Source organism: Diuraphis noxia, unplaced genomic scaffold (assembly GCF_037042655.1).
Source record: "Diuraphis noxia isolate RWA-SAM2 unplaced genomic scaffold, SU_Dnox_SAM2 contig0003, whole genome shotgun sequence".
NCBI lineage: Eukaryota > Metazoa > Arthropoda > Insecta > Hemiptera > Aphididae > Diuraphis > Diuraphis noxia.
This window is the reverse complement of record NW_028301713.1, coordinates 16,119,278-16,145,612: the sequence shown is the minus strand read 5'-3', so window position 1 is coordinate 16,145,612 and position 26,335 is coordinate 16,119,278. Positions and strand designations below refer to the sequence as shown.

The window sequence follows — 26,335 nt, the reverse complement described above, 5'->3', positions numbered from 1 at the left end:
ATGAAATTTCTATGAGCATTGGAAATTTAAATTTTTACAACATTGGATTTTCACATTTAGCGATTTCCTGATTTTGGTGTAACTCTAAAACAAATAACCGCAGATACTTGAAATTTTGACTGAATGTTTATATTATAGGCATTTTCTATATTTGATAAGATTTTCAAAATATTTAGATTTGTTTTGAGCTGTTGACTGACATTTTAATTTTTCAACTTTTTTAGTTTTTGTTTTCTATAAATATCGATAAAAAATTATTTGTTCGGTAGAAAAGCATGAAAATTTAATACAAGGCTTATAAAACATTTTAGCAATAGCAGTTAAAAAATAAAATAAATTCATAGTCACAATTTTTTTTTTACAAGGATTCAAAGTTTGAATTTTGAATTTTGACAACATACGTAAAAATCATGAAAATTCGTAAATTAGTTTAAACTAGAAATTCATAAAATATTTTTCTTTTATATCTAAGATTTGAAAATTTAATACAAGACTCCTAACATATTTTTACAATAGCAGGTGAAACATAAAAGAAATGTGTAGTCATAATTTTCTTTTACAAGCATTCAATGTTTGAATTTTGACAACATATGTAAAAATCACGAAAATCACGAAAATTCGCAAATTATTTCATTCTAGAAATTCATAACATTTTTCTTTTTAAATTTAAGGTTTGAACATTTTTAATAATCTATAATATATCCTAGAGTCTAGGACCTAGACAGATAAACCGTCTTCGCTCAGAATCGTTTTTCGTATACAATGATAAAATATCATTGGGTTCAATTTTAATTCCATCCATTACAGTAACCAACTTGTAACCTACTGTACAGCAGGGTGACATCCACGACTTACACGCCTTTTTTATATTTATTTATTTTGACGGCATTTTATATTTATGTATTATAACAGGTTTGGTAAATAATTCTCATAATATATTTTGAAAATAGTCATAATACGTTCATTGGAAGTATTTTCATAATTTACATAAAATATGAACACCCCATAGCTGACCATGATGCCGATCTTGGTGGTTTTTTAATCGTACCCACTGTAAAGTAGTATAATTTAATCCTTGTGTACTTTTGTCACTTGTAATATTTAGGTATGAACATAAACCTATTAATGTTCAATTGATACTACAGTGGACCCCACCACAGCATTAACTGTGTCGTATATTTAGGATATAAAATATTTAGATTTGGATTATCAAAATATCCCTGTTACAAATATCCTACGTTGAAAATATCAGCTCCATGTCCCCGGCATCCCCACTTTGAACTTTCGTAAAAAAACCCGGGGCGATCGTTTGTACTCTGTTTGTACCGGTTTGTACCGCAAAAATCATCGTTTGTACCAAAAGCTGTAAAAAGTTACAAACGTTTTAAGTTGGGGGTGCTGGAGACATGCCAGCACCCCCACTTTGAGCTTTCGTAAAAAAACCCGGGGCGATCGTTTGTACTCTGTTTGTACCGGTTTGTACCGCAAATATCGTCGTTTGTACCGAAAGCTGTAAAAAGTTACAAACGTTTTAAGTTGGGGGTGCTGGAGACATGCCAGCACCCCCACTTTGAGCTTTCGAAAAAAAAACCAGATCCATCGTTTGTACCGGTTTGTACCGCAAAAATCGTCGTTTGTACCGAAAGCTGCAAAAAGTTATTAACGTTTTAAGTTGGGGGTGCTGGAGACATGCCAGCACTCCCCACTTTGAGCTTTCGTAAAAAAAACATGGGCAGATCGTTTGTACTCTTGTTTATACCGCAAAAGTCGTCGTTTGTACCGAAAGCTGTAAAAAGTCATAAAAGTTTCGGACACGACTACGGCATCCCCACTTTGAGAGTAGGCATAAAAATTCGGCCAAAATATGAGGATTGAGTGACTGTAAACTTAAAATACACTTATAGAATTATATTTGAAACAAAAATATAACAAAACCATTTAAAACCCATTGAAAAATAAACATTTTAAATTATTTGTTGCAAAATAAAAATAACAAATAATATATACAGGGTGCTTCTTTTAAGTGGGTACATTAATTATCTCGAAAAGTATTTACTTTTTTCAAAATATTTTTTACGTGGTTTATAGTTGTTAAAAAACCAACGTTTTTATTAAAAAATTATATTTTTAAATATTTTTTATCCTTATCATTTTTTAAGTTTTACTATATTCCAAAGCAGAATATATTTCTAAGTATTTTGATTCCTAAAAATCGAATTTAGGACGAGTAGTTTATGAGTAATATGTATTTAAAGTATAGACAAGCGGAGTAGTGGACAAACATTTTGCGGGGTAACCCCGTACCAATCCACTCTGCCAATCTAAACTTTAAATACTTATAACTCAATAACTACTAGCCCTAAATTCGATTTTAATGAATCTAAATACTTAGAAAAATATTCTGCTTTGGAAAATGAAATTAAAACTCTATGTTGTCATTCAAAAAAGTAAAAAACTTAAAAAATGATAAGGATAAAAAATACTTAAAAAAATAATTTTTTAATAAAAACGTTTGTTTTTTAACAAATTAAAACCATGTAAAAAAATATATTGAAAAAAGTAAATACTTTTCGAGATAATTAGTGTACCTACACACTTAAAAGAACCACCCTGTATATATCTAACATAAAAATTAAAAATATTAATTTTTTCTAACAAATGATAAAAACATAAATGTAGGTATAACTGTTAATAATTTTTAAATTTGTATTGTATCTAATGATAAGTTATTTAACAGGAATCTAAAACTAGCATCTAATCGCTCTAAATTAACATTTTAAAATATTCTTTTGTAAATAAAACATAGCATTAAATTCCGTATTTTAACCCTTTCCCGCCCAATTTTTTTTTTTCAAATCTTTCGGAAAAAGTAATTTAATTCTTATCATAATAAATTCGATAAAAACACGAGTAATATTAATCATATGTTAAAAACAGTGGTACCATTTGATAGAATATAAAATTGTTTATATTTAATGGGTTCATTTGGAGTCTTCGAACTATTTGTATTGGAATAACGTTTAAGAATACAATACGTAATGCAAATGGACCCAATGGGCTGGAAAGGGTAAGAAATAATAAGTTAATAAGTAACAAACAATAGTGATTTAATAAAATTGTTTTGATTTCATATAATATTATTTAAAGTTTTGAAAACCATTATCAAATAAAAAAAACGTTGTTACTTTGCTGTATAGAAGTTGTCGAGTGAGAATGTATGTATTATTATTAAACTTCAATACAGTGTTAATAATTAAGTCACTTTTATTAATACGGTAATTTCGAAGTTTTATTAATATTCTTATTTCGAATGTTCATTTGAAGAATTTTGGAAATATTTGAACTTCAAACAATAATTAATCAAATTGCGCATATTATGTATTTTAATAATTGTTTAATGGCTGTAAGCGACCAACTTATGAAAACCTTTGTACATATTACATTTTCAAGTATTTTAACTCAGCAATACAATATATATCAATATATTTTATAACAAAAAAATTTTTAAAAAAATTGAATATTTCAAATACCTATAAATAGCTAAAAAAAATACAGAAATATTTTGAAAAGAAAATTATGTAAAGCTCATTTTTAAGCTAGGGATTCGAAATAGGTAATTTATTTTATTGATACGTTTTTTTTTTTTGCTTTGTTAAATTTTCATTCAGATTCTGGAGATTCTGTATGAATCTGCATAAGTTTGTCTTAGGTAAAGTCATTCAAAAATTATTAAAATAAATACGTGAAATTTATTTGTGTTTGAAGTTCAAATATTGACAAAATACGACGCGTAATCAGATACTATTAAAACTTGTAATAGGAATACCTGTATTTTGTTGAAATAATAAAAATGATAAAATAAGTTGATAAATACAGACCATCGAAATTTTCGATAAGGTATCGGCATTATACTTGTGAACGTGGTTACCATTTCATGTCCGTGAAAACGAAAACGAAAAATGTCGAATTTAATTTTTTTAAATAGCCAAAAAGGCAAAAAGCTACTTCCATACGACGGATATTTGCATAACTTACACCAATCGACTGAAAATAAATGTATTTGGCGCTGTGTTGAACTTATAAACTACATATGCAAAGGACGCTGTCATACAACTAATGGCGAAGAATCAGGTACGTCAAAACAGATTAATACTTTTGGTGTCAATAATACATTTGTTTTTTTCAGTCAATTAAATTTTTTTTTATTTTTTTTAGGAGAAATTATAAAAATACCCACACATAGACACCCTCCAAATGCTGTTAAAGTTAATGTTAAAGAAGCAATTGATAAATTAAAAAATGAAGCTAAAACGTCATGTGAACCTACAAGAAATGTAGTCAGTAAAATAGTTTCAGATGTATCTAAAATAACTGTCAGTAAATTACCACCAATTGATATGTTATCTCAGACTGTACGTATAGAACAATAAATAAATATAATGATTACCCTACATATCCAATCAACATAACTGATTTAATATTACCAGACCAATATAAGGTAACCAAAACGGGAGTTCCATTTTTGTTACACGATATTAACAAGGAAGGAAAACGTAGTTTAATATTTACTACAGAAAACAATTTAGATTTTTTAAGTGAATCAGATGTTTGGATGGACTATTATATTGAATTCTACTTATATTCATTATACACTATGATTTACAAATAATATGTATGTTAATATAACTATAACCTAATTGATGAGAAGTTTAAAAAAGTTTAAAGTTTAAAAATCTTTTTTTATGTATATTGTTATAAATTAAGGGATAATAATTGGATATATTTTGAATATAGGATATCTTTAATTGGGATATTTGTAACGGGGATATTTTCAACGTAGGATATTTGTAACGGGGATATTTTTAACGGGGGATATTTGTAACGGGGATATTTTTAACGGGGGATATTTTGAACGAGGGATATTTTGATGCATGGGATATTTTGAGGGTGTACCATATATTTTATAATAATTATAAAATATTCATCTAAATATGTTATAATCAATGTGGTAAATCAAGTGATTTACTTGAAATGTTTGCAATGAATTCTCAAGGTTTTCGGTAGAATATAAATTTCGAAACATAATAATTAGGGTAGAAAAATCATTTGAACTTAATTTGAAATAGAGTTCTTAGTTATGACATATTCTTATTTATACGTCTACTATCAGGCCATGCATAGAATTAAACATTATAAACACGTAGTTTAAGGTTAATATTTAATTATAATAGATTATAACTAACAGCTTTTTTTTGGGGAACTCGGAAAATTGAATGCGGTTATTTGAACAGAATAATCACACTACTTTATTGAAATCATGTTGGATATAATATAAACATAAGATTGAACTTTAAACATACCTATTTAAGATGCATATTATAAATCGAGTAAAATTAAATAATTATTAAAAATTAAATCAACTTACCTTGTCCTATAATGGACAGAGAAAATCCGATAATTGAATTAATTAGTGTATATTATATTTTATAATAATTATAAAATATTCATCAAAATATGTTATAATCAATGTGGTAAATCAAGTGATTTACTTGAAATGTTTGCAATGAATTCTCAAGGTTTTCGGTAGAATATAAATTTCGAAACATAATAATTAGGGTAGAAAAATCATTTGAACTTAATTTGAAATAGAGTTCTTAGTTATGACATATTCTTATTTATATGTCTACTATCAGGCCATGCATAGAATTAAACATTATAAACACTTAGTTTAAGGTTAATATTTAATTATAATAGATTATAACTAACAGCTTTTTTTTGGGGAACTCGGAAAATTGAATGCGGTTATTTGAAAAGAATAATCACACTACTTTATTGAAATCATGTTGGATATAATATAAACATAAGATTGAACTTTAAACATACCTATTTAAGATGCATATTATAAATAGAGTAAAATTAAATAATTATTAAAAATTAAATCAACTTACCTTGTCCTATAATGGACAGAGAAAATCCGATAATTGAATTAATTAGTGTATATTATATTTTATAATAATTATAAAATATTCATCAAAATATGTTATAATCAATGTGGTAAATCAAGTGATTTACTTGAAATGTTTGCAATGAATTCTCAAGGTTTTCGGTAGAATATGAATTTCGAAACATAATAATTAGGGTAGAAAAATCATTTGAACCTTATTTGAAATATAGTTCTTAGTTATAACATATTCATACTTATATGTCTACTTTCAGGACATGCATTGAATTCAACATTATAAATACGTATTTTAAGGTTACTATTTAATTTTAATAGATTATAACTAACAGTATCCTTTTTTTAGAAACTTGGAAAATTGAATGCAGATATTTAAAGAAAAATCACACTTTTGGACTTAATTTGAAATTGGGTGCATGTTAACTATTTTAGATTTCCTTAAAATTATATGTATCACCATCTATTATTTTCATAACGGAAAACTTTGTAGGTATACACATAGCCCTTCGCTCATATTGTCAATTCCTCTAAAAATGTAATTAATGTTCGTTTATACTTTAAAACAATTGCTCCTAAGCCTATTTCGTATTTTGAAATGATAATATTGACTTTCTGGTAATCATTCCATATGTTTATCTCTGTAGACATTTTCATTTATAGGTTAGGTAATGTACTTCCCACTAGGACCGACAGTCAGGCCGGAAGGTGAACTGTAGCGTTCGGCGTAATTCCACAACGGACCAAAGGCACCGTTATATTTACAAAGTAAGTTAAAATATAGTTCGAGGGATTAACAGTTTAGGGAACGGCTTCGATCACAGACAGAGTCTAGCGTCTCTCAAAATTCGATTCCTTTATCAAGAATAAAAGACTAGAATTGTTTGGACGCACTTGGAGAGCAGATGGTCAACTAATAAAATAAGTACTCGCGGGGAAAATGAACAAAAAAATACCCCTAAGAAGATCAAGGACCCGGTGGATCGATGTAGTTGCCAAGGATTTGAAAGCCAGAATGTGACATATGAGTCGACTTACAATATAGAGAGATGGAGAGACCTATTGAAGGCATCAATGGTACTGAATGCACCGTTAAGCTGAGAAGAAAAATAACAAACTGATGTTCACTTAATGCTACAGCCGTCAGAGATTGACTTAGGAAAATTTGAAAATTCTTTTTAAAAAAATGTGAATCATTCGATACGATTAAAAAGAAAACTAACCTAGAAAAATTAAAACATCATTCTAACACCAGATTATTATTTCACAAATGGTACATACTTTTTATAAATTTAACGTATTCATTTCCTAGATCTGCAATAATAAAAATTGTGACAATTTCTAATTCTACATCATATACATCAGTAACTATTTAAAATTTAATCTTTTCAATAAATTTAACAATTTATTCATCATTTATGAAACATTTTAATTAAATCTCCATATCTATTTGAATCCTACAGAGCTTATTTTAATATGCTGCGTACACTTTCTTAATATTCAAGTATAAATAAGATGCTAATAATAAACAATAGAAAAATCGAAAAAAAATTTGCTTCTACATTTCATCCACAAGCTAAACAGTTTTGTTTTTTAACATAGATAGCAAGGTAACTTTTTTCAATGGAATTTAATTGTATTTATTTTAAGTATCCTTAATTTAGCTACTTCAATATTTAATACGCCATAAGCATGTATTAATTAGTCACTATTATTTAATCCAACATATCAAATTATGTTGTTGGGCCATACCTAACCTAACCTTAAATTACAATGCATTGATTTTTCTGAAGCGAATTCATATAATAATAAATAAATTAGTCATTCATAACTTTACATGTACAAATGTTAATAAATGTTGTTGTCTTGAATTAGAAAAGGTGAATTAATATAAATATTTAGGATGTATAGTTGATCAAAAACTAACATTTGATAGGTACTCAAGTTAATGAAATAGTTAGTAAAATAAATAACAAAAAAAATTTATCAATATTCTATATTTTAAAAGAAAAAAGTTTTAAAAAATCAGTATACTATGCCTTAATACATTCCCATATACAATATGCAATAAGTGTCTGGGGAGAAAAAGACAAATTAAATAGACTTCAAGAAATAGAAAATAATATCATTACAAAATTCCAAATTGAGGGTATAGAGCCTGTATACGACTTGCTGATACATAGATTAAAAAAGGAATATCACAATTTACATTATCGGATCCTAGAATATTATGAAATATTTAAATACTCTTAATAAATCCTGATTTTAATTTTTTACATAATTTACATCTTGCAGATAACCTTTTCCTATTGTGGCTGGATTTTAATATAAGTGGATTAACATTATCTGTTTTTTGTTTACACTTAAAGCAATATAGTTTGTTCATTTATAGGAATAAAATTAAGTTGATATACAAAAAATATTAAAAAATACAAAATTTTTATTATATACGTTATCAAAGACAACAGAAATGAATACTTGTTGCTGTTATGATAAAGTGATAACAGTGCATACTGTACAATGTACATGTTATAATAATGATAATTATTGTAATTCTTCTTCATAAATTGTACATTTGTACTTACTACATCTTTAATTTTGTAATAATTAACATTTGACTTAAAAACTTTTTCAACTGTAAAAATTTCCTTAGACCAATTTGTTTTCAATTTATTTCTATATACATCAACTATTGATGATAATCTAACTCTATCATTTATCTCAAATTTAGGTACATAATTACTAATATCATAGCTATAAACACTATTAAGTAAATCATACTCATTATTCTTATTAACTTCAACAGGTTTCATTTTTATTGTTCTGTGGTATGTATTGTTATATGTCTTAATAATCTTCGGCAATTCAGAGATCCATACATTATTTAAATAAAGTACTTTCTTTAATTTATCACCTAATGCACGGTTAAAACATTCGATCATAGAACTATTTTTATCAGTACCAGTACTATACATTGTTATGTTATATTTGTTTAGTAATTGTTTTAAATCTTTATTATAAAATTCTTTTCCTTTATCAACATGTAATTTTTCTGGTACAATATATTTAAATATTTGTGAAAATGCTTCAGATACTTCCAATCCAGACTTTGTCTTCAAAGGTATTGAATAAAAATAAACATATTTAGAAAATGTATCGATAACATTAAGAATATATTTAAAGCCATTATTAGCCTTATACAATGTCTTATGATTATCATTAACTTTAATTTCATTATATTTATTTCTTAAATATTATAATTTGGATCAATATTTTTTGATTTTGGTCTATAAAAACAGTATTAATCAACTTGCTTTGTATAAAATGTCTTGTATCAAAATGTTTTCTAGCTGGTTTAAATAACTCATAAACTTCTATAAGTTTGGGTGGTTTTGATATATCGTTCTTTTTTATATTACATTTTTTACATACTGATAATCTCCTATATTTTTTATTTTTTTCAATAAATTCTGGAATTCCGTTATTTTTTGTTTTTGTTTTACATTTTTTACAATAATCCATTTAATTAAGATATTATTATCTATATATTTTCTCTAATTGTATTACCTATTTGGGAGATCATAAAAAAATTCTGAACCAGATACTAAACAAATATAACAAATGGTATTAGCAGGCACATCTTCATTAAAGTCTGCATGTAAGACAATACTTGTTTTAGATCCAGAAATCTGTGATGGCTGCCTACTCATATTAATTACAAAAAATGGTCTGGTATCTTTAAATTGTTGTGGACTTATATACATTAAAGACAAATCTCGATGTAATCTACCTATTATAAACATGCTTATAATCCATCAACATATCATAAGCAATATTAAATTTTTCTTTTTTTAAATCTAAATTCAATAGTTCTTCCGGATATCTAATACTATCAATATCAAGCCAAATATTTTTAAATTACAATTATCAAACTGTATTGGATCTCTTAATTGATTATCTAGCTTATCTGTTTGGAAAGCTATGATAGCACACAAAGGATTATTAATATTTCTATACATATTTGTTATGTCTTTGGTTAGTGTTTTACCACTAATATTTCTTTCTTCAATACATTGTCATGATTTGAATACAAACATATTATATTCGTTTCTTTTAGACTGTAAATTTAGTTTATTTATCAACTTAGTTTTATTCAAATCATCATAAGTCACAATTGGTATTCTAATAAGTAATTCATCAATAACAATTTTTCCAACACCAGTTAGATCACTGTTCGGTACGAGTCGCTTTATCACAGGTAAAGCTAATAATTATTGTTCGTGATGGAGACCGGTCGGGTTATCTATATTTTTATATAATAAAGGCGACAATCACCGACGGTCTTTAACCAGCCGTTAGTCAGTCGCAAATAAAACTCGTTCCGAAACGCACTGCACTCCGAAAAAACAAACGAAAATAAATGATAAATTTAATTATTAAAAATACACCGTTGTATTCACCATAACATTTGGTCCTTCACCCGTGATCTGTGTATCAGTAAAAAAAAAGAAGAGAAAATTCTCAACGCGTAAAGGTGCGGAATTGATGGTGTCGAAAAGCACCACGAGGTATCGTTGCGTTTAACCTCAAAAAATATTCAAGTTTTCGCAAAGTATAAAATATTCGGAGTAAAAAATAAATCGAAAATGCGGCGAGTGCAAATACAGTATACGGCAGACCACTGACAGGCACGTGTCGTATAAATCCAGTGAAGGCTAACAGTCATCTACGTGAAGTGTAAGGTAAGGGCGTTATTAATATTATCCTATTATCTTATTAAAGTTAATCATAGTCTCTACCCGAACTCCAATATAGTAGCTACTGTTTACTACGTAGTACGTACTCTCGATAGTCACCACATTTGTAGAGCCGTATATCTCATAACACCGAAATGGGAGAAGTAGATAGATAATATGAACTTAAAAAGAGGGCAATTAAAAGCGTCAATAACACGCTTTTGGAATATTTTACAAACCTCAAAGGTCGATCCAGTCGAGATAAAAGCTCGACGAGAAAAAATCGAAGCGGTTTGGACAGAGTACGAACAGGTTCAATCACTAATAGAGATGCAGCAAGGAGTAGACATGGATGCGCAAAACGAGTATAGGACGATATTTGAGGATCTGTACTTTAAGTGTGTAGCGGCAGCGGAAAAAATAATTACGCCAACGGACAGCGTGGTGGAGAGTATAAAGGAAAATAGTGAAACAGGGCACGAAAAGAAAGTAATGCCAGCGGTTAAATTAGCGGCGTTAAATGTACCTACATTTAGCGGAAATTATTATGAATGGACGTCATTCTTCGATATATTTTCGGCATTAATTGACGAAAATAGTGCGCTAAGTTCAATAGAAAAATTTTTCTATTTGCGAGCGTCACTGTCCGGCGAAGCATTAAATTCAATACAGTGTTTAGAGACGACGGCAAATAATTATACGATGGCGTGGAAGTCGCTGGTTGAGCGCTATAATAATAAACGGGTATTAGTACAGGCACACGTAAAGGCAATATACGACCTTGAAGTAATGATAAACGAATCAGCGGCAAAATTAAGGCAATTTACGGACAAGGTGTGTAGACACATGCGTGCGTTAGAGGCACTAGGCGAACGACCGACGGATTGGGGCCCGTTACTAATACATTTAATCGCGATAAAACTTGATTGATTGATGATCGAGAAAACATTGAGAGATTGGGAATCAAAATCGTCGCATGACAAGGTTCCGGCCGTTTCAGAATTAATTAAATTTTTGGAATCGAAATTCAAAGTATTAGAAGCGATAGAGGTCGCAAAAAACATAGGTGTTCGAGCGCCAACGGAGTGAAATGCAAAAAAACGGCAGGAAAAAGGAAGTACGTCGCAATTATACGTGTCTACGTCGACATTGAAATGCTATGTGTGTGGACTAATGCATACGATTTATAAGTGCCCTACATTTTGCGGTTTAAATATAGCGGATAGAATAAAAAGAGTGACGGATCTGAATTTATGTAAAGTCTGCCTACATAAACACGAAGGTAAAAAATGTAACGCACGGTTTTGTTTCAAATGTGCAAAGCCGCACAATACGTTGTTGCACTTAGCCGGATCCGAAAATAAATCGACTGCAAACGAAGGAAAGCAAGGTCAAACGGCAAGTTCGACTATGGCCGTAGCGAACGAGAATAGTGAAGAGTCAAAGTCGTCCATAAGTGCGTACGCATCGGTTGTAGCGGACGATCGTATTTTATTAACAACAGCGATAATATTATTGCGCGACGATACGGGTAATTTAGTACCCGGGAGGGTACTACTAGACTCGGGGTCGCAGAGTAATTTAATTACTGAACAGATGGTTCAAATTTTACGATTGAAGAAAAGGCGAGTTCATCATAATTTATCGGGAATCGGAGATAGCGCGCAGACGGTGTCGTCGATAGTGAATACGACAATCAGGTCAAATTATAGCGAGTTCACACTATCAACGTCGTTTCTGGTAGTAAAACGAATAACAACAAATATACCATCGAAATTGTGTAAAGGAAATTACACGGTTCCTAATGGTATAAATTTAGCGGATCCAGCATTTTTAAAACCACAAAAAATAGATTTATTAATTGGGGCAAATCACTTTTTCGATTTAATGCAATCTGGACGGCTTAAACCAATAACAAACGGACCGGTGTTCCAAGAGACGTTCCTAGGATGGGTGGTGTCAGGTCCGATAGGGTTTCCAGAAAAATCCGAATATGAACACTCGTCTAGTGCGGTATGTTTATCGGTCAGTGAAATAGCGGAGACGGACTTAGAAAAATTAATCGCGACATTCTGGCGGCTCGAGGAGTATGAAGCAAAGAAAATATATACTTTAGAAGAAAAAGCGTGCAAAAATGATTTTGACAAAAATGTTACACGGGACGGCGATGGCAGGTTTATAGTGCATTTACCGTTTAAAAAAGACAAAACTAAACTAGGAAATTCATACGATATAGCGATGCGTCGACTATTATCACTCGAGAGGCGTTTCCAGAAAGACCCAAAATTAAAGACGGAATATTGTAATTTTATGTCCGATTATGAAAAGCTGGGACATATGGAACTTATCAACGATGATCATAACGGCAGTATCGAGGAGTCATATTATATACCACATCACGCGGTCCGTAATGAAAATAGTTCGACTACGAAATTACGCGTAGTGTTTGACGCGTCGTGTAGAACTGATAAGGACGTCAGCCTTAATGACGTTTTAATGAAGGGGCCTATGATCCAAGATGAGTTGTTGTACATCTTAGTACGTTTCCGGACGTATAATTACGTATTATCAGCCGATATTGAAAAGATGTATCGGCAGATTTTAGTTACCGAAAAGCATCGAAGTTACCAACGTGTGTTATGGCGAACAGATACAACGCAACCGATACGAAGCTACCGGCTTAATACGTTAACGTACGGCACGGTGCCCGCTTCATATTTGGCAACAGCGTGTTTGGAAAAATTGGCGGAGACTGAATACGAAAATTATCCCGATGCGTGTTTGCCAATTACAAGAAATTTTTATATGGACGATTATCTCGGTGGCGCCATGTGTAAACCGGAAGCCATAAAATTGCGAGATATTGTTAATGCAATTATTGCGCAAGTGGATGTCCGACGATAAAGAATTAATTAACGACGTCCAGTGCAATAGCGGCGGCGTGCGGACTATGGGCGATAACGGATCAACCAAAATACTAGGCCTAAATTGGAATTCGGATAATGACGTGTTATTATACACCGTGCGCCAAATAGAAAATAACATTACAAAAACGACAAAACGAAAGATACTGTCCGAAATTGCGGCCATATTCGACCCGTTAGGATTCCTTGGTCCGGTTATAGTAAATGCCAAATTAATAATGCAAAGTCTGTGGCAAGTAAAGGCTGGTTGGGATGAGCCGCTACCGGAAGATATTCAAAACGAATGGCGTAAATGTCGAGACGGTTTACCACAATTAAACGAAATATCAATACCACGGAAAATAATTGGTGGAGGTATAAATATAGAATTTCAAATACATGGTTTTGCGGATGCGTCTCTAAAGGCATATGGCGCCTGTTTATATTTACGTGGTACCAATGTGACTGGAAATAGTGTTGTTAATTTAATTTGCGCAAAATCGAAAGTAGCGCCGTTGAAAGTTGTATCTCTACCACGGTTAGAGTTGTGCGCCGCACTATTGTTAGCTCGGCTAGCGAGCCCCGTAATTCCAAAATTACCCTTACCTATAGGTCGGCGCCAATTCTGGAGCGACTCAAATGTAGTTATTGCGTGGATATCGTCGCCATCAACCCGATGGAGAACGTTTGTAGCCCATAGAGTGGGGGAGATACAAGAGTTGACATTATTTAGTGAATGGACACACGTAGGTACGCAAGATAATCCGGCTGACCTTATATCACGCGGATGTGAGGGAAAAGATATAGGGAAAGACACGTTGTGGTGGCATGGCCCTAAATGGCTAAGCGAAGTCAGCACAGCATGGCCAAATACCGGATCGGGAACGTATAATGCTACAGATACGGATATACCTGAAGCAAAAGATAACGCCGTAACTACAAAAACGAGCAGTATAGTTTGTACAATGAAAGATGATTATTCAGTGTTATCAATATTATCAAAGCGATCTTCATTAAGTAAAATCATACGTATTACGGCATATTGTTTACGGTGGAAAAGAAAAGAAAAAATGATTTTTGGTCCGTTGCGAGCTTTTGAAATAGAACACGCAAATCTCGTATTAATAAAAATAGTGCAGAAAGAACATTTCGAAAAAGAGATAAAGGCTTTAAGGGGAGGTATGCAAGTAGCCACGAACAGTAAATTATTTAGATTACGACCCTATTATGATGATGAAGAAATTCTACGCGTCGGTGGTAGATTAAAAAATGCAATAACCTTGAACGTGTATCAGCGAAACCCGATAGTTCTACCTAGTGATAGCGCGTACACCCGATTGCTATTTCGCAGTGAACACGTAAAACTGTTGCATAGTGCACCACAAGCGCTCGTAGCGTCGATCCGACAACGGTATTGGCCGTTGAACGCGCGTAATATCGCTCGTAATACCGTGCATAAATGTGGTACGTGTTTTAAATTAAAACCGGTTATCGTGCAGCCGATTATGGGCAACGAAGAGTTACTAAATATTCTCAAACCTTGTGGAATCGCTGGAGTACCGAATACCTTAATCAACTTCAAGTAAGGGTTAAATGGGCAGGTACTAAAGGCCCGTCAATAAAAATCGGAACCGTGGTAATAATTCGAGACAGCAATTTACCCCCCCTGCAGTGGCGGCTAGGACGGGTGGTCAAGCTAGAATCTGGCACAATCACCTTTTTCATTTTTATCTCTAAATAAAGCATCATTGTCAGAACGTCTGAAAAAACTTATTTCAAAACCCTCTTAATATACTGGATATTATATATCTTTAAAAAATCCTAAACCTAAATTAGACAATTTGCCAATAGCACTAAAATAACCACCTTTATTAAATTTTGATTGAAATCCACTATTTATTGTGGGACCACTAAGATCTGCAGAATAACTAACTGTACCTTTATTTAAACAACATCTTCCAACATTATCAATTCTATCTATTTCTTTACCATGTTGTTTAACACAAATCCATTTAAACAAAAATGGAACAAAATTATCAACTAACAATATTTTTGAATCTGCTGGGTAGTTATTACCATCAGATTGTAAGACAGAGCCAGAAATTTGATACTTTGCTTTTTTAATATTTAAAAAACTATTTTCTTCCTTTATATTATGAGTAGTGATTTGATTAGGAGAATTAAGATTTGATGAAGATATAGGCCAATACACCTTATCTTGTTCACAGATAATAGCATAGTCATAATTAGCATTTTCCTATACCTGCTATAATAAGAGGTGAAAACCCACCTACTTTATCCATATTTCCAAATTGAGATTTTGTAATTTTTAATCACACTTTTTTTATTATTTTTAGCATTAATTAGTTTATTTTTTTGTTTATCAGTTAAATTAAATATATTTTTACCATTTCCAATCTGTGTATGTTTTAATTGAATAACTACATCAATCTTATTTTCATAAGATTTAACAAGCTTTATTACTTGAGAATCGTTCAAATCTAAATTCATTTAATAAAAATAAAAATTATAAAATTAAATAAATCCCATGCCAAAATATCTCTTTGCTTTCATTGCATTTGTGGTAACAAAAGCATCTGTTTTTTCACCTATATATGCATTTGAATCTAAAAATCTATCACATGCTTTATTTTCCAAAATTTTATCTCCAATATGTCTTGTTTTAATATCTTTATGTTTTTTATAAAAATAATCATGTTCCATTGCTGCCATATCTAGTTAATCTACTGGTATTTTATTTTTTTCTAAATCAGTAAAAGGACCAAGATAATTATAACCAGGCCAATGTATTTCTGGCATAAATTTACTGTTTAAAAGATTATTCATAAGACCTGATCCTTCTACAATTTTTTCAGGCAAACTTGTTACATAAGATATTAAATACTCAATTCCTTGTGGGGTATTAACTATTCTTTCTAATTCAGAAGTAAAACAATGCACAATACTAATTTTTTCATTATGAAAATTATTATGGCCTGCTTTTTCTTCACTAACAATAAAATATAATCTCTTTAATAATTCATTTAAATTATGTATATATTTATACTCAATACGATCTTCTGAATCCTTTTTTAAACCATCTCCTTCTTTTTCTTCATCTTCTTTTGGTAATCTCTTTTTTTTCCTTTTTGGCTACATTTTCAGGTAAACTATGCCAAATAGGTTTAATCATTTTCAAATATTTTTCTCCTTTACTTGATTTAACAAGCTCAGTTTTTTTATCATTATTTTGATACATTGAATCAGTCTGAATTAATATATCTTTATAATTGTCAAAATCTGTCTCTGTATAATAATTGGGGGTTGCATACACAGAATAACATAATAAATTAAATAATCCTGTTGTTCCTTCATATGTTTTTCCATTTATAATTAAATTACCATCATTAAATACTACTACATCTTTTCCAATCATATATTGTTTATTATGAGTATTATAATATAATCCAAAAACTGAATTATTAATTCGAGGTAAATATTTGGTTGTATTTGGACCTAAAGTTATTATATTCTTTGAGGGCATATTTTTTTTAAATTGGTGACCTTATTTCTAGAGGTTTAACTGGAGTATTTGAACCATCTGTCAGCCTTAATATTTCTGGTCGTTTATATGGAACCATAATTTTTTTCATATCTTCGTCAGTTTTAATACTTATTTCTTTAACTTCATTAACTGCATTTACAATATTTTTTAATTCATTTGTTACTGGTCCAAAAGATTTTTCCTTTTCTTCTTCAGCATATATGTTTCTTAAAGCCGCATTTTTATAATCCTTCTTTAGCTTATTTTTAAGTTCAATTATTCTGTCTATTTCCCTAATTGAAACATTTTTCATTTTTTTCATTACAGAACCTCCTCTTTTTCTATCTTTTTCTACCCTTTGCATTAAATTAGCAACGTTCAGAGCAGATTCTGGTAGCAATTGGGATTAATTAGATTATTGGGGATCGTTAAAGAAAAACCGGGGGAAAACGGCCTGATCCGTAACTTATATTCTGCAATGTCTGTTCGGTATAAATGTACAAATTGCGTTATTTCGTTCTCTCTATTGTCACAAAAAAAAAAATATTTACATTTACTCACATTGTTGAATATTAGATTGTAAAATTAATCATACCGATATTAAGCTGTATTATATTATATTAAACTATATACTCTACTATTATATATTATAAATTATATTTTATATTGGTTGTTAATAAATTTAAAAACCTAAATAAATCATAGATAAGTACACTAAACATTAATAAAATTAAAAAAATAAATTCATGCTATAAATACATTTTACATATAATTTAAATTTAATATATTACACGTACGATTAATGATCTCTAAAAAAGAAAAAAAGAATTATTTGTTATTTATGGGATATTATTAGTTGACCTACCATTTATCTTAGATACGGATTGGTTATAACATATAAACGCTTTTAAAATTTAAAGTTAATTGATTTATTTGAAATCAAACGAAATATAGTTTTTTTTATAATTCGTGAATCCAGAGTTAATATATTGTTAAATAAGGTGAATAGCCTAACTGAATGGATTCATAACTACAGTAGTACACTAGTACACATCAACTAAGTAAAGATTTGAGGGTAGTAATCTTTAGAAAAGTTATGAGACACAAATCACATAAATTGAATTTCAGAATTAAAATTATAAAAAAAATACTACAATATTCACATACCATTTATTACATTTTGAGGTGCTAGAAAGAAAATAATTAACATATTATTTTATAAATCATAATACAGGTACCATATTATGATCCACAATCTACCAAGAAATATATTATATGGATGACCCAATATGACATTCTACAAAACATTTAATTTCATAGAATTTTACAACGATCAAACGATGGAAATCAATCAAACGCATGATTTAAATTTACGTTTACGGTATAAGTATTATATTGATATAAACAATTAAGATTAGGTTATTCATAATTTATTAGTTATTACAGCAAATAAATATGAACAAAATTAAAATACTTAGTTCATAATAGTATTTCTATCACAAAAACTCATATCCAATTAGAAGATAAACATCAATGGCCACTACATAACATATAAGGTCATAAAGATATGGGTTCTTTTCCATAACTGTCTGTAACAGTAAAAGATTTCAACAGCTGTACTACCGGTTGATTGCACTTAGTTTACAAAATAATAATTTAAAAAAATGCAATTTCTTAGCATCCCACCTCTAGACTAAAACTTCAAGCTACTAAAGTTAGCTGATATGTGTTCATGGATAATATTTTAAGTTAAAACCCCTAATAAATTACAAGAAATCTTTATTGGGGGTGCCAGCAAAACGACTCAAAATGAGTCTTTCATTAATAATTTGCTACTAACATTCTGTACCTACTTATTTTTCGATGTTTGTGCTCTTTATAATAAGGATGTCCCCTTAATTTTATAGGCATTTCATGTATTATTACACTTATATCAATTAATTTTCAAGTTTTTTGGTAGAATATAAATTTTGAAACATTAGGGTAGAAAAATAATTTTAACTTAATTTGAAAGAGAGTTCATAGTTATAACGTATTCTTACTTATATATCTACTATCATAGAATTAAACATTAATTATAAACACGTAGTTTAAGGTTAATATTTAATTATAACAGATTTTTTTTTTTTAGACAGTCAGAAAAATGATTGTAGTTATTTCAAAAAAAAAATCACTCTACTTATTTAAATCATGTTGGATATAATATACACATAAGACTTTAACATGTGTATTATAAATCGTTTAAAATTAAATAATTATTTAAAATTAAATCAACTTACTTTCCTCTATTATAGACAGAGCATACCCGATAATAATTAATAGGTGTATGGTGTATAATATATTTTATAATTATAAAATATTCAGCAAATCTTATTGATCGCGCAAAATGTAGCGCGATTGTGTGGCAGGACTGCGTACATTGTCCCACTGTCAGCTTGCGATAGTGTATCTGTTATCAGGCTGATAGTGGGCGGCGTGCGACAGTCCGTTATTTTTCATAATATTTCTAATACTTAATATATTTTTATTTAGTGTGTTTTGTGTATATAATTTAATTGTTCGTCATTCTATATTTTATATATTGTCTTTGCTGTGGTCAGTGTCATCAACTATTGTGCTAAACTTATTATTTTATTGTATCTCGATGACACTGTCCACAGAAAAGTTTATAAAAGGTAACTGCCTGGTTGTGTCACTGTGAGTATTTTATTTTATATATATATTATACATTTAATTTTATATTATATTAATTTGTATACTGTGGCCGACTAAGGCACATACATTAAATTTTATATTGTATTCAGTGCTAATCAAGCACACATTCATTTTATATTATATTCAGTGCTAATCAAGCACACATTCATTCATATTATATTCAGTGCTAATCAAGCACCCAATCATATATTTATACTATACTCAGTGTTCATCAAACACACCATCAATTATTTATATTATATTCATTTGGTAGTGCCAAAAACTGGCAAATTATTTATATTATATTCATCAACATATATACATATTACCTTTGTTATATTATAATCAAATTACATACATGCATATATAACTTTATTTGTTTTATTATTTTATATCATAGTGTGAAAGCATATTCGGTGTTATTGTTTATTTACTGTTTCATTAGCGCTGAATGCTAGTAGCGCGTACACTTATGATTAAACTGAAAAATCAATAGATTTACATGAAATGATTGCAATGATTTTTCAAGAATTTCGGTAGAATATAAATTTCGAAACACAAAAATTAGGGTAGAAAAATCATTAGAACCTTATTTTTAAATATAGTTCATAGTTATAACATATTCTTACTTATATCTATGTCTAATAGCAGGCCATGCATAGAATTAAACATTATAAACCCGTTATTTAAGATTAATATTCAATTATAATATATTATAACTAACAGTATCCTTTTTTTAGAAACTTGGAAAATTGAATGCTGACATTAAAAAACAAAAAATCACACAACATATTTAAATCATGTTGGATATAATATAAACATAAGATTAAACTTTAACATATTTAAAATGCAAATTGATAATCGATCAAAATTAAATAATTATTTTAAATTAAATCAACTTACTTTCATCTATTATAGACAGAGAACACCCGATAATAATTAATAGGTGTATAATATATTTTATATGCATATTATAAATCGTGTAAAATTAAATCATTATTTAAAATTAAATTAACTTACGTTCACCTAATAGACATAAAATATCCGATAATATGTAATAACATATACCGTAGAACGGGGTGAAGTGAACCTGCTGGTATGAAGTGGCCCATTCTAATTTTTTTAAATGTTTATCAGCATAACTTTAACATTGTTTCATCAAAATTAGTTTAATAAATTCTACCTCCATAGCATTATGATAACAAACAATGTTTGATACTAGTGATAACAATACGTGCAAAATATGTTATCAAAATAATTTTGATAACAAACCTCATTTTTTTTGTTTTTGTATGATGGTCGTCAAAAAGTCAATTAAATCTCAAAAGTAAGTAACTAAATTGAAAATGTTCATACTTAATAATCATTTCAATAAGTTCATATGAATTAATTATTTCAATCATAATTGTTATTGTATTGTTATTTAGCTTTTGGTGAAACAACTCGTACAACATTTTAAAACCATAGGCTGAAGTGGTCCACCAACCAAAAAGTAAAAATGCCTAGAAACCATAAAAAGAACTTCACAGGACGTTACAATTTGAAGTACACCAACGAAAATTTATCTTTGGCTGTAAATGCTGTTAAAAGAAAACAATTAACCCTAAGAAAAGCTTCAGAGCAGTATGGTATTCCAAGAACAACTTTAAAAAGAAAAGTAAGCGGTACTCATACTCGTAATTATGGAGGACAAAAAGTCTTAAATGAACTAGAGGAAACTAATTTATGTGAAGGTTTATTATTGTGTGCTAAATGGGGGTTTCCTATGACAAGAAAAGACTTAAGATTATTAATTAAAAGTTACCTTGATAAGATAGGACGTAGTGAAAAGCGATTCAAAAATAATTTACCTGGAACCGATTTTGTAAAACATTTTTTAAAACGCCATCCGGAGTTAAGTGAACGGTTTGGAGAAAATATTAAAAGAGCAAGGGCTAATATTACTAAAGAAGTGGTGAACAATTTTTTTGATAATTTATCACAGTCACTTGAAAATGTTTCTCCTTGTAGTATTGTAAACTACGACGAAACTAACTTCACTGATGATCCAAAAAAACAAAAAATTATTACAAAAAGGGGTTCCAAACACCCTGAAAATATTTTAGATGCTTCAAAGACTAGTATATCTGTGATGATGGCAGGAAATGCTGAAGGTGAATTATTACCTCCGTACATTGTTTATAAGGCTGAGAATTTATATCCAACTTAGACAGAAAATGGACCTCAGGGAGCTAGGTATAATCGAAGTAAAAGTGGTTGGTTTGATGAAAGGATTTTTGATGATTGGTTCCATTCCCTTGCTCTACCATTTTTGAAGAAAAAACCTATTATATTAATTAGTGCCTATAAAGAGTAAATATAGGTACAATTTGTTAACATGTTTAAGATTTTTCCTATTGTTTTTTATACTTAATTATATATTATCCATTTGTTGTAAGTTTCAAGATTGTAATTTTTTTTATGTTTAAGAAGTATTTTTATTTTAACAATTGTTTTATAATAATAAGGACAAAAGACTTAATGTAAAATCAAGACTGATTACATAAAAATATCGAAATGTTATACCTATATATAAATAAAGTGATCTTAACTATGTACCAGTGTCATTTTTTTTTTAAAAATGTAATTTAGTGGTCCACTTCAAAACTAGAATCAATTGAAGTGGTTTTTAATGAAAAACAAATGACTGGTCCACTTCACCCCACATATTGAAGTAAAGTGGACCACTTTTTAGAACAAAAAAAAAAGTTTAAAAAAAGTTTTAAAAAAAAAATAATGTCATTAAGTGTAGCATACATATGTATAGATTATATATTCCAAGTTTCAATCGTTTTGATCAAATAGAGTCTTCAGAATCTTAAGAAATATACCAAAAACTGGTCCACTTCACCCCGTCCTACGGTAGTAATTAGAGTAGAAAAATCATTTAAACTTAATTTGAAATAGAGTTCTTATTAATAATAACATATTCCTAATGTGTGACAAGGTCTTGAATTGAATTAAATATTATAAACACGTAGTTTAAGATTAATTTTATTATATTAGATTATAACACACAATTTTTTTTTTAGAACTCGTAAAATTGAATGTAAGATATTAAAAAGCAAAAAATCACACTACATATATAAATCATGTTGGATATAATACATACATAAGATTAAACGTTTAACATATTTAAGATGCATATTACAAATCACGTAAAATTAAATAATTATTTAAAATTAAATCAACTTACTTAATACTATAATTGAGAGAGAATACCCGATAATAATAAATAAGTGTATAATATATTTTATAATTATGAAATATTAATTAAATGTTATGATTAAACTGGAAAATCAAGTGATTTACATGAAATATTTGCAATGATTTTTTCAAGGTTTTCGGTAGAATATAAATTTCGAAACATAATAATTAGGGTAGAAAAATCATTAAAACTTAAATTGAAATAGAGTTCTTAGTTATAAAATATTCATACTTATATATCTACCATCAGGCCATGCATAGAATTAAACGTTATAAATACGCAGTTTAAGGTGAATATTTAAGCTGGATAATCAAGTGATTTACTTGAAATGTTCGCAATGATTTTTCAAAGTTTTTGGTAGAATATAAATTTCGAAACATAATAATCAGGGTAGAAAAATCATTAGTACCTTATTTGAAATATAGTTCTTAGTTAGGTATAACATTTTCTTACTTATATGTCTAATATCAGGCCATGCATAGAATTAAACATTATAAACCCGTTATTTAAGGTTAATATTCAATTAAAAAAAGATCATACCTAACAGCTTTTTTTTAGGAACTCGGAAAATTGAATGCAGACATTTAAAAAACTATATCACACTATTATTTAAATCATGTTAGATATAATATAAACATAAGATTAAACTTTAAATATATTTAAGATGCATATGAATATAAATGTGTAAAATAAATAATTATTTAAAATTAAATCAACTTACTCATTGCTATAACAGACATACATTACCCGATAATAATAAATAAGTGTATAATATATTTTATAATTATACCATATTATTCTTCATCAAATATTATGGTTAAACTGGAAAATCAAGTGATTTCCTTGACATTTTTTCAACGAATTTTCAAGGTTTTCTGTAGAATATAAATTTCGAAACATAATAATTAGGGTAGAAAAATCATTAGAACCTTATTTTGAAATATAGTTTTTAGTTATAACATATTCTTACTTATATGTCTAATATCAGGCCATGCATAGAATTAATCATTATAAATCCGTAATTTAAGGATAATATTTAATTATAATAGATTATAACTAACAGCTTTTTTTTTAGGTACTTGGAAAATTGAATGCAGACATTAAAAACAAAAAATCACACTACATATATAAATTATGTTGGATATAATATATATGTCGTAGTTATATAGTCAAATCAGGAATTTTATTAAATGCCTTGGCATATAGTCAAAGAATTTAATGTTTATGCTATTTCACTATCCGCCTAGACATTTTTATCAGTTATTTATTTAAACGTAATAGACGTACTAAACTAAATTATTGTTCAATTTAATCGTATGTTCTGTATCTTTTTCAATAATACCACATTTTTTTATTTTTTTCGTTAAAATTGATAAGATTATAATTTGTCCCACGGTACTCAATATAGATAGGGTTCTCATACAACCTAGTACCCATGGTTGAAATATACAAGGTTATTGCATATCGACAAAAATTGTTATCATCAGATACAAAATGGCTGCGTAAAGGGATATCACAAATTACAATTATATCAATTTTTCTTATCATAGAAATTGGAAAATACGCTATATAATGTTCAAAATTACCGCGCATATATACTCGATTATGGTTGGCTCCCTTTACGCTGCCATTTTTGTTATTATCATAAAATATTTGGTAGAGAAGGGGTATATATGCAATAACCTTGTATATTTCTACCATGCTAGTACCTACGTTAATTTTTCAAGGTAAAACCAATGGAACTTTTATTTTTATTTAATAAGAATATATAGTAGGTACTCACTACTCGTACTATAGACTATACTGACTATATAGACTATACAATATACTCGTACTATAATTTATGTCTATCACATCTAATTATTTATTACCTGAATATATTTATGATTTCAATTTAAAACAATACTAAATAATAATTAACACAAAATTAAACATATTATTTCATATATCTACCTACGTGTTTTTCATATTATCATATTAATAAATAATATCCAGCTTTTTTTTATATATAAAATAGAAATAAATAACTGATAGAAAATATATTTAAATTTTTAAAATAATACAAAATATTTTTATTTTTTATTTGCCTGGCATGAAATAGGCATTTAGCCAAATGGCTAGTCGTTTCATTAAATTACTAGGAATTTAACTAAATGTCTAGGCGGATAGTGAAATTGCATAAACATTAAATTCTTTGACTATATGCCTAGGCATTTAATAAAATGCTTGATTTGACTATATGCCTACGCCATATACATAAGATTAAACTTTAACATATTTAAAATGCAAATTGTTAATCGTTAAAAATTAAATAAACTTACTTCTCTCTAATATAGACAGAGAATACCCGATAATATATTTAATTATAATATATTATAACTAACAGTTTTTTTTAGGAACTCGGAAAATTGAATGCTGACATTAAAAGACAAAAAACCACACTAAATATATAAATCATGTTGGTTTATAACATAAACATAAGATTAAACTTTAAATATATTTAAGATGCTTATGAATATACATATACAAATGTGTAAAATTAAATAATTATTTAAAATTAACTTAACTTACTGAATCCTATAATTGACAGAGAATACCCGATAATATTAAATAAGTGTATAATATATTTTATAATTATAACATATTCATCAAATGTTATGATTAAACTGGAAAATCAAGACAAGTGATTTCCTTGAAATTTTTTCAATGAATTTTCAAGGTTTTCTGTAGAATATAAATCTCAAAATATAATAATTAGGGTAGAAAAATCATTTGAACTTAAATTGAAATAAAGTTCTTAGTTATAAAATATTTTTAGTTATATGTCTAATATCAGGCTATGCATAGAACTAAACATTATAAACCCGTATTTTAAGGTTAATATTTAATTAAAATAGATTATAACTAACAGCTTTTTTTTTTAGAAACCCAAAAAATTGAATGCAGACATAAAAAAAAATCACACTACTTATTTAAATCATGTTGGATATAATTTAAACATAAGATTAAACTTTAAATATATTTAAGATGCATTTTAATATAAATCGTTTAAAATTAAATAATTATTTAAAATTAAATCAACTTACTATTCTCTATAATCGACAGAGAATATCCGATAATAATTAATAAGTGTATAATATATTTTATAATTAAGAAATATTCATCCAATGTTATGATTAAAGTGGAATATCAAGTGATTTATTTGAAATGTTTGCAATGATTTTTCAAGGTTTTCGGTAGAATATAAATTTCGAA

General features: G+C 28.5%; 4 protein-coding genes and 1 pseudogene across 4 annotated transcripts; all 5 read left to right on the top strand.

The window, feature by feature from the left end:
• The first annotated feature begins 3,959 nt into the window (after positions 1–3,959).
• On the top strand, positions 3,960–4,669 carry LOC107169837 (uncharacterized; annotated as a pseudogene).
• A 6,200-nt stretch (positions 4,670–10,869) lies between these two features.
• On the top strand, positions 10,870–11,622 carry LOC149056807 (uncharacterized). Its single transcript, XM_089223186.1, has one exon. The coding sequence runs from the start codon at positions 10,870–10,872 to the stop codon at positions 11,620–11,622; it is 753 nt and encodes a 250-aa protein (XP_089079312.1).
• A 480-nt stretch (positions 11,623–12,102) lies between these two features.
• LOC107171912 (uncharacterized) lies at positions 12,103–13,596 on the top strand. Its single transcript, XM_015522172.2, has one exon. The coding sequence runs from the start codon at positions 12,103–12,105 to the stop codon at positions 13,594–13,596; it is 1,494 nt and encodes a 497-aa protein (XP_015377658.2).
• Positions 13,597–13,642: 46 nt separating this feature from the next.
• On the top strand, positions 13,643–15,181 carry LOC149056806 (uncharacterized). Its single transcript, XM_089223185.1, has one exon. The coding sequence runs from the start codon at positions 13,643–13,645 to the stop codon at positions 15,179–15,181; it is 1,539 nt and encodes a 512-aa protein (XP_089079311.1).
• Positions 15,182–21,063: 5,882 nt separating this feature from the next.
• LOC149056805 (uncharacterized) lies at positions 21,064–22,387 on the top strand. Its single transcript, XM_089223638.1, has 2 exons — positions 21,064–21,160; positions 21,261–22,387. Exon 2 carries the CDS (start codon positions 21,332–21,334, stop codon positions 22,040–22,042), a length of 711 nt encoding a protein of 236 aa, XP_089079764.1. The 5' UTR covers positions 21,064–21,160; positions 21,261–21,331; the 3' UTR covers positions 22,043–22,387.
• Positions 22,388–26,335: the final 3,948 nt, after the last annotated feature.

What these genes read in the sequence shown, in the direction of transcription:
- LOC107171912 (XM_015522172.2), top strand. Translation starts at nt 12,103, where the DNA reads ATGGCCGTAGCGAACGAGAATAGTGAAGAGTCAAAGTCGTCCATAAGT.
- LOC149056806 (XM_089223185.1), top strand. Translation starts at nt 13,643, where the DNA reads ATGGGCGATAACGGATCAACCAAAATACTAGGCCTAAATTGGAATTCG.
- LOC149056807 (XM_089223186.1), top strand. Translation starts at nt 10,870, where the DNA reads ATGAACTTAAAAAGAGGGCAATTAAAAGCGTCAATAACACGCTTTTGG.
- LOC149056805 (XM_089223638.1), top strand. Translation starts at nt 21,332, where the DNA reads ATGCCTAGAAACCATAAAAAGAACTTCACAGGACGTTACAATTTGAAG.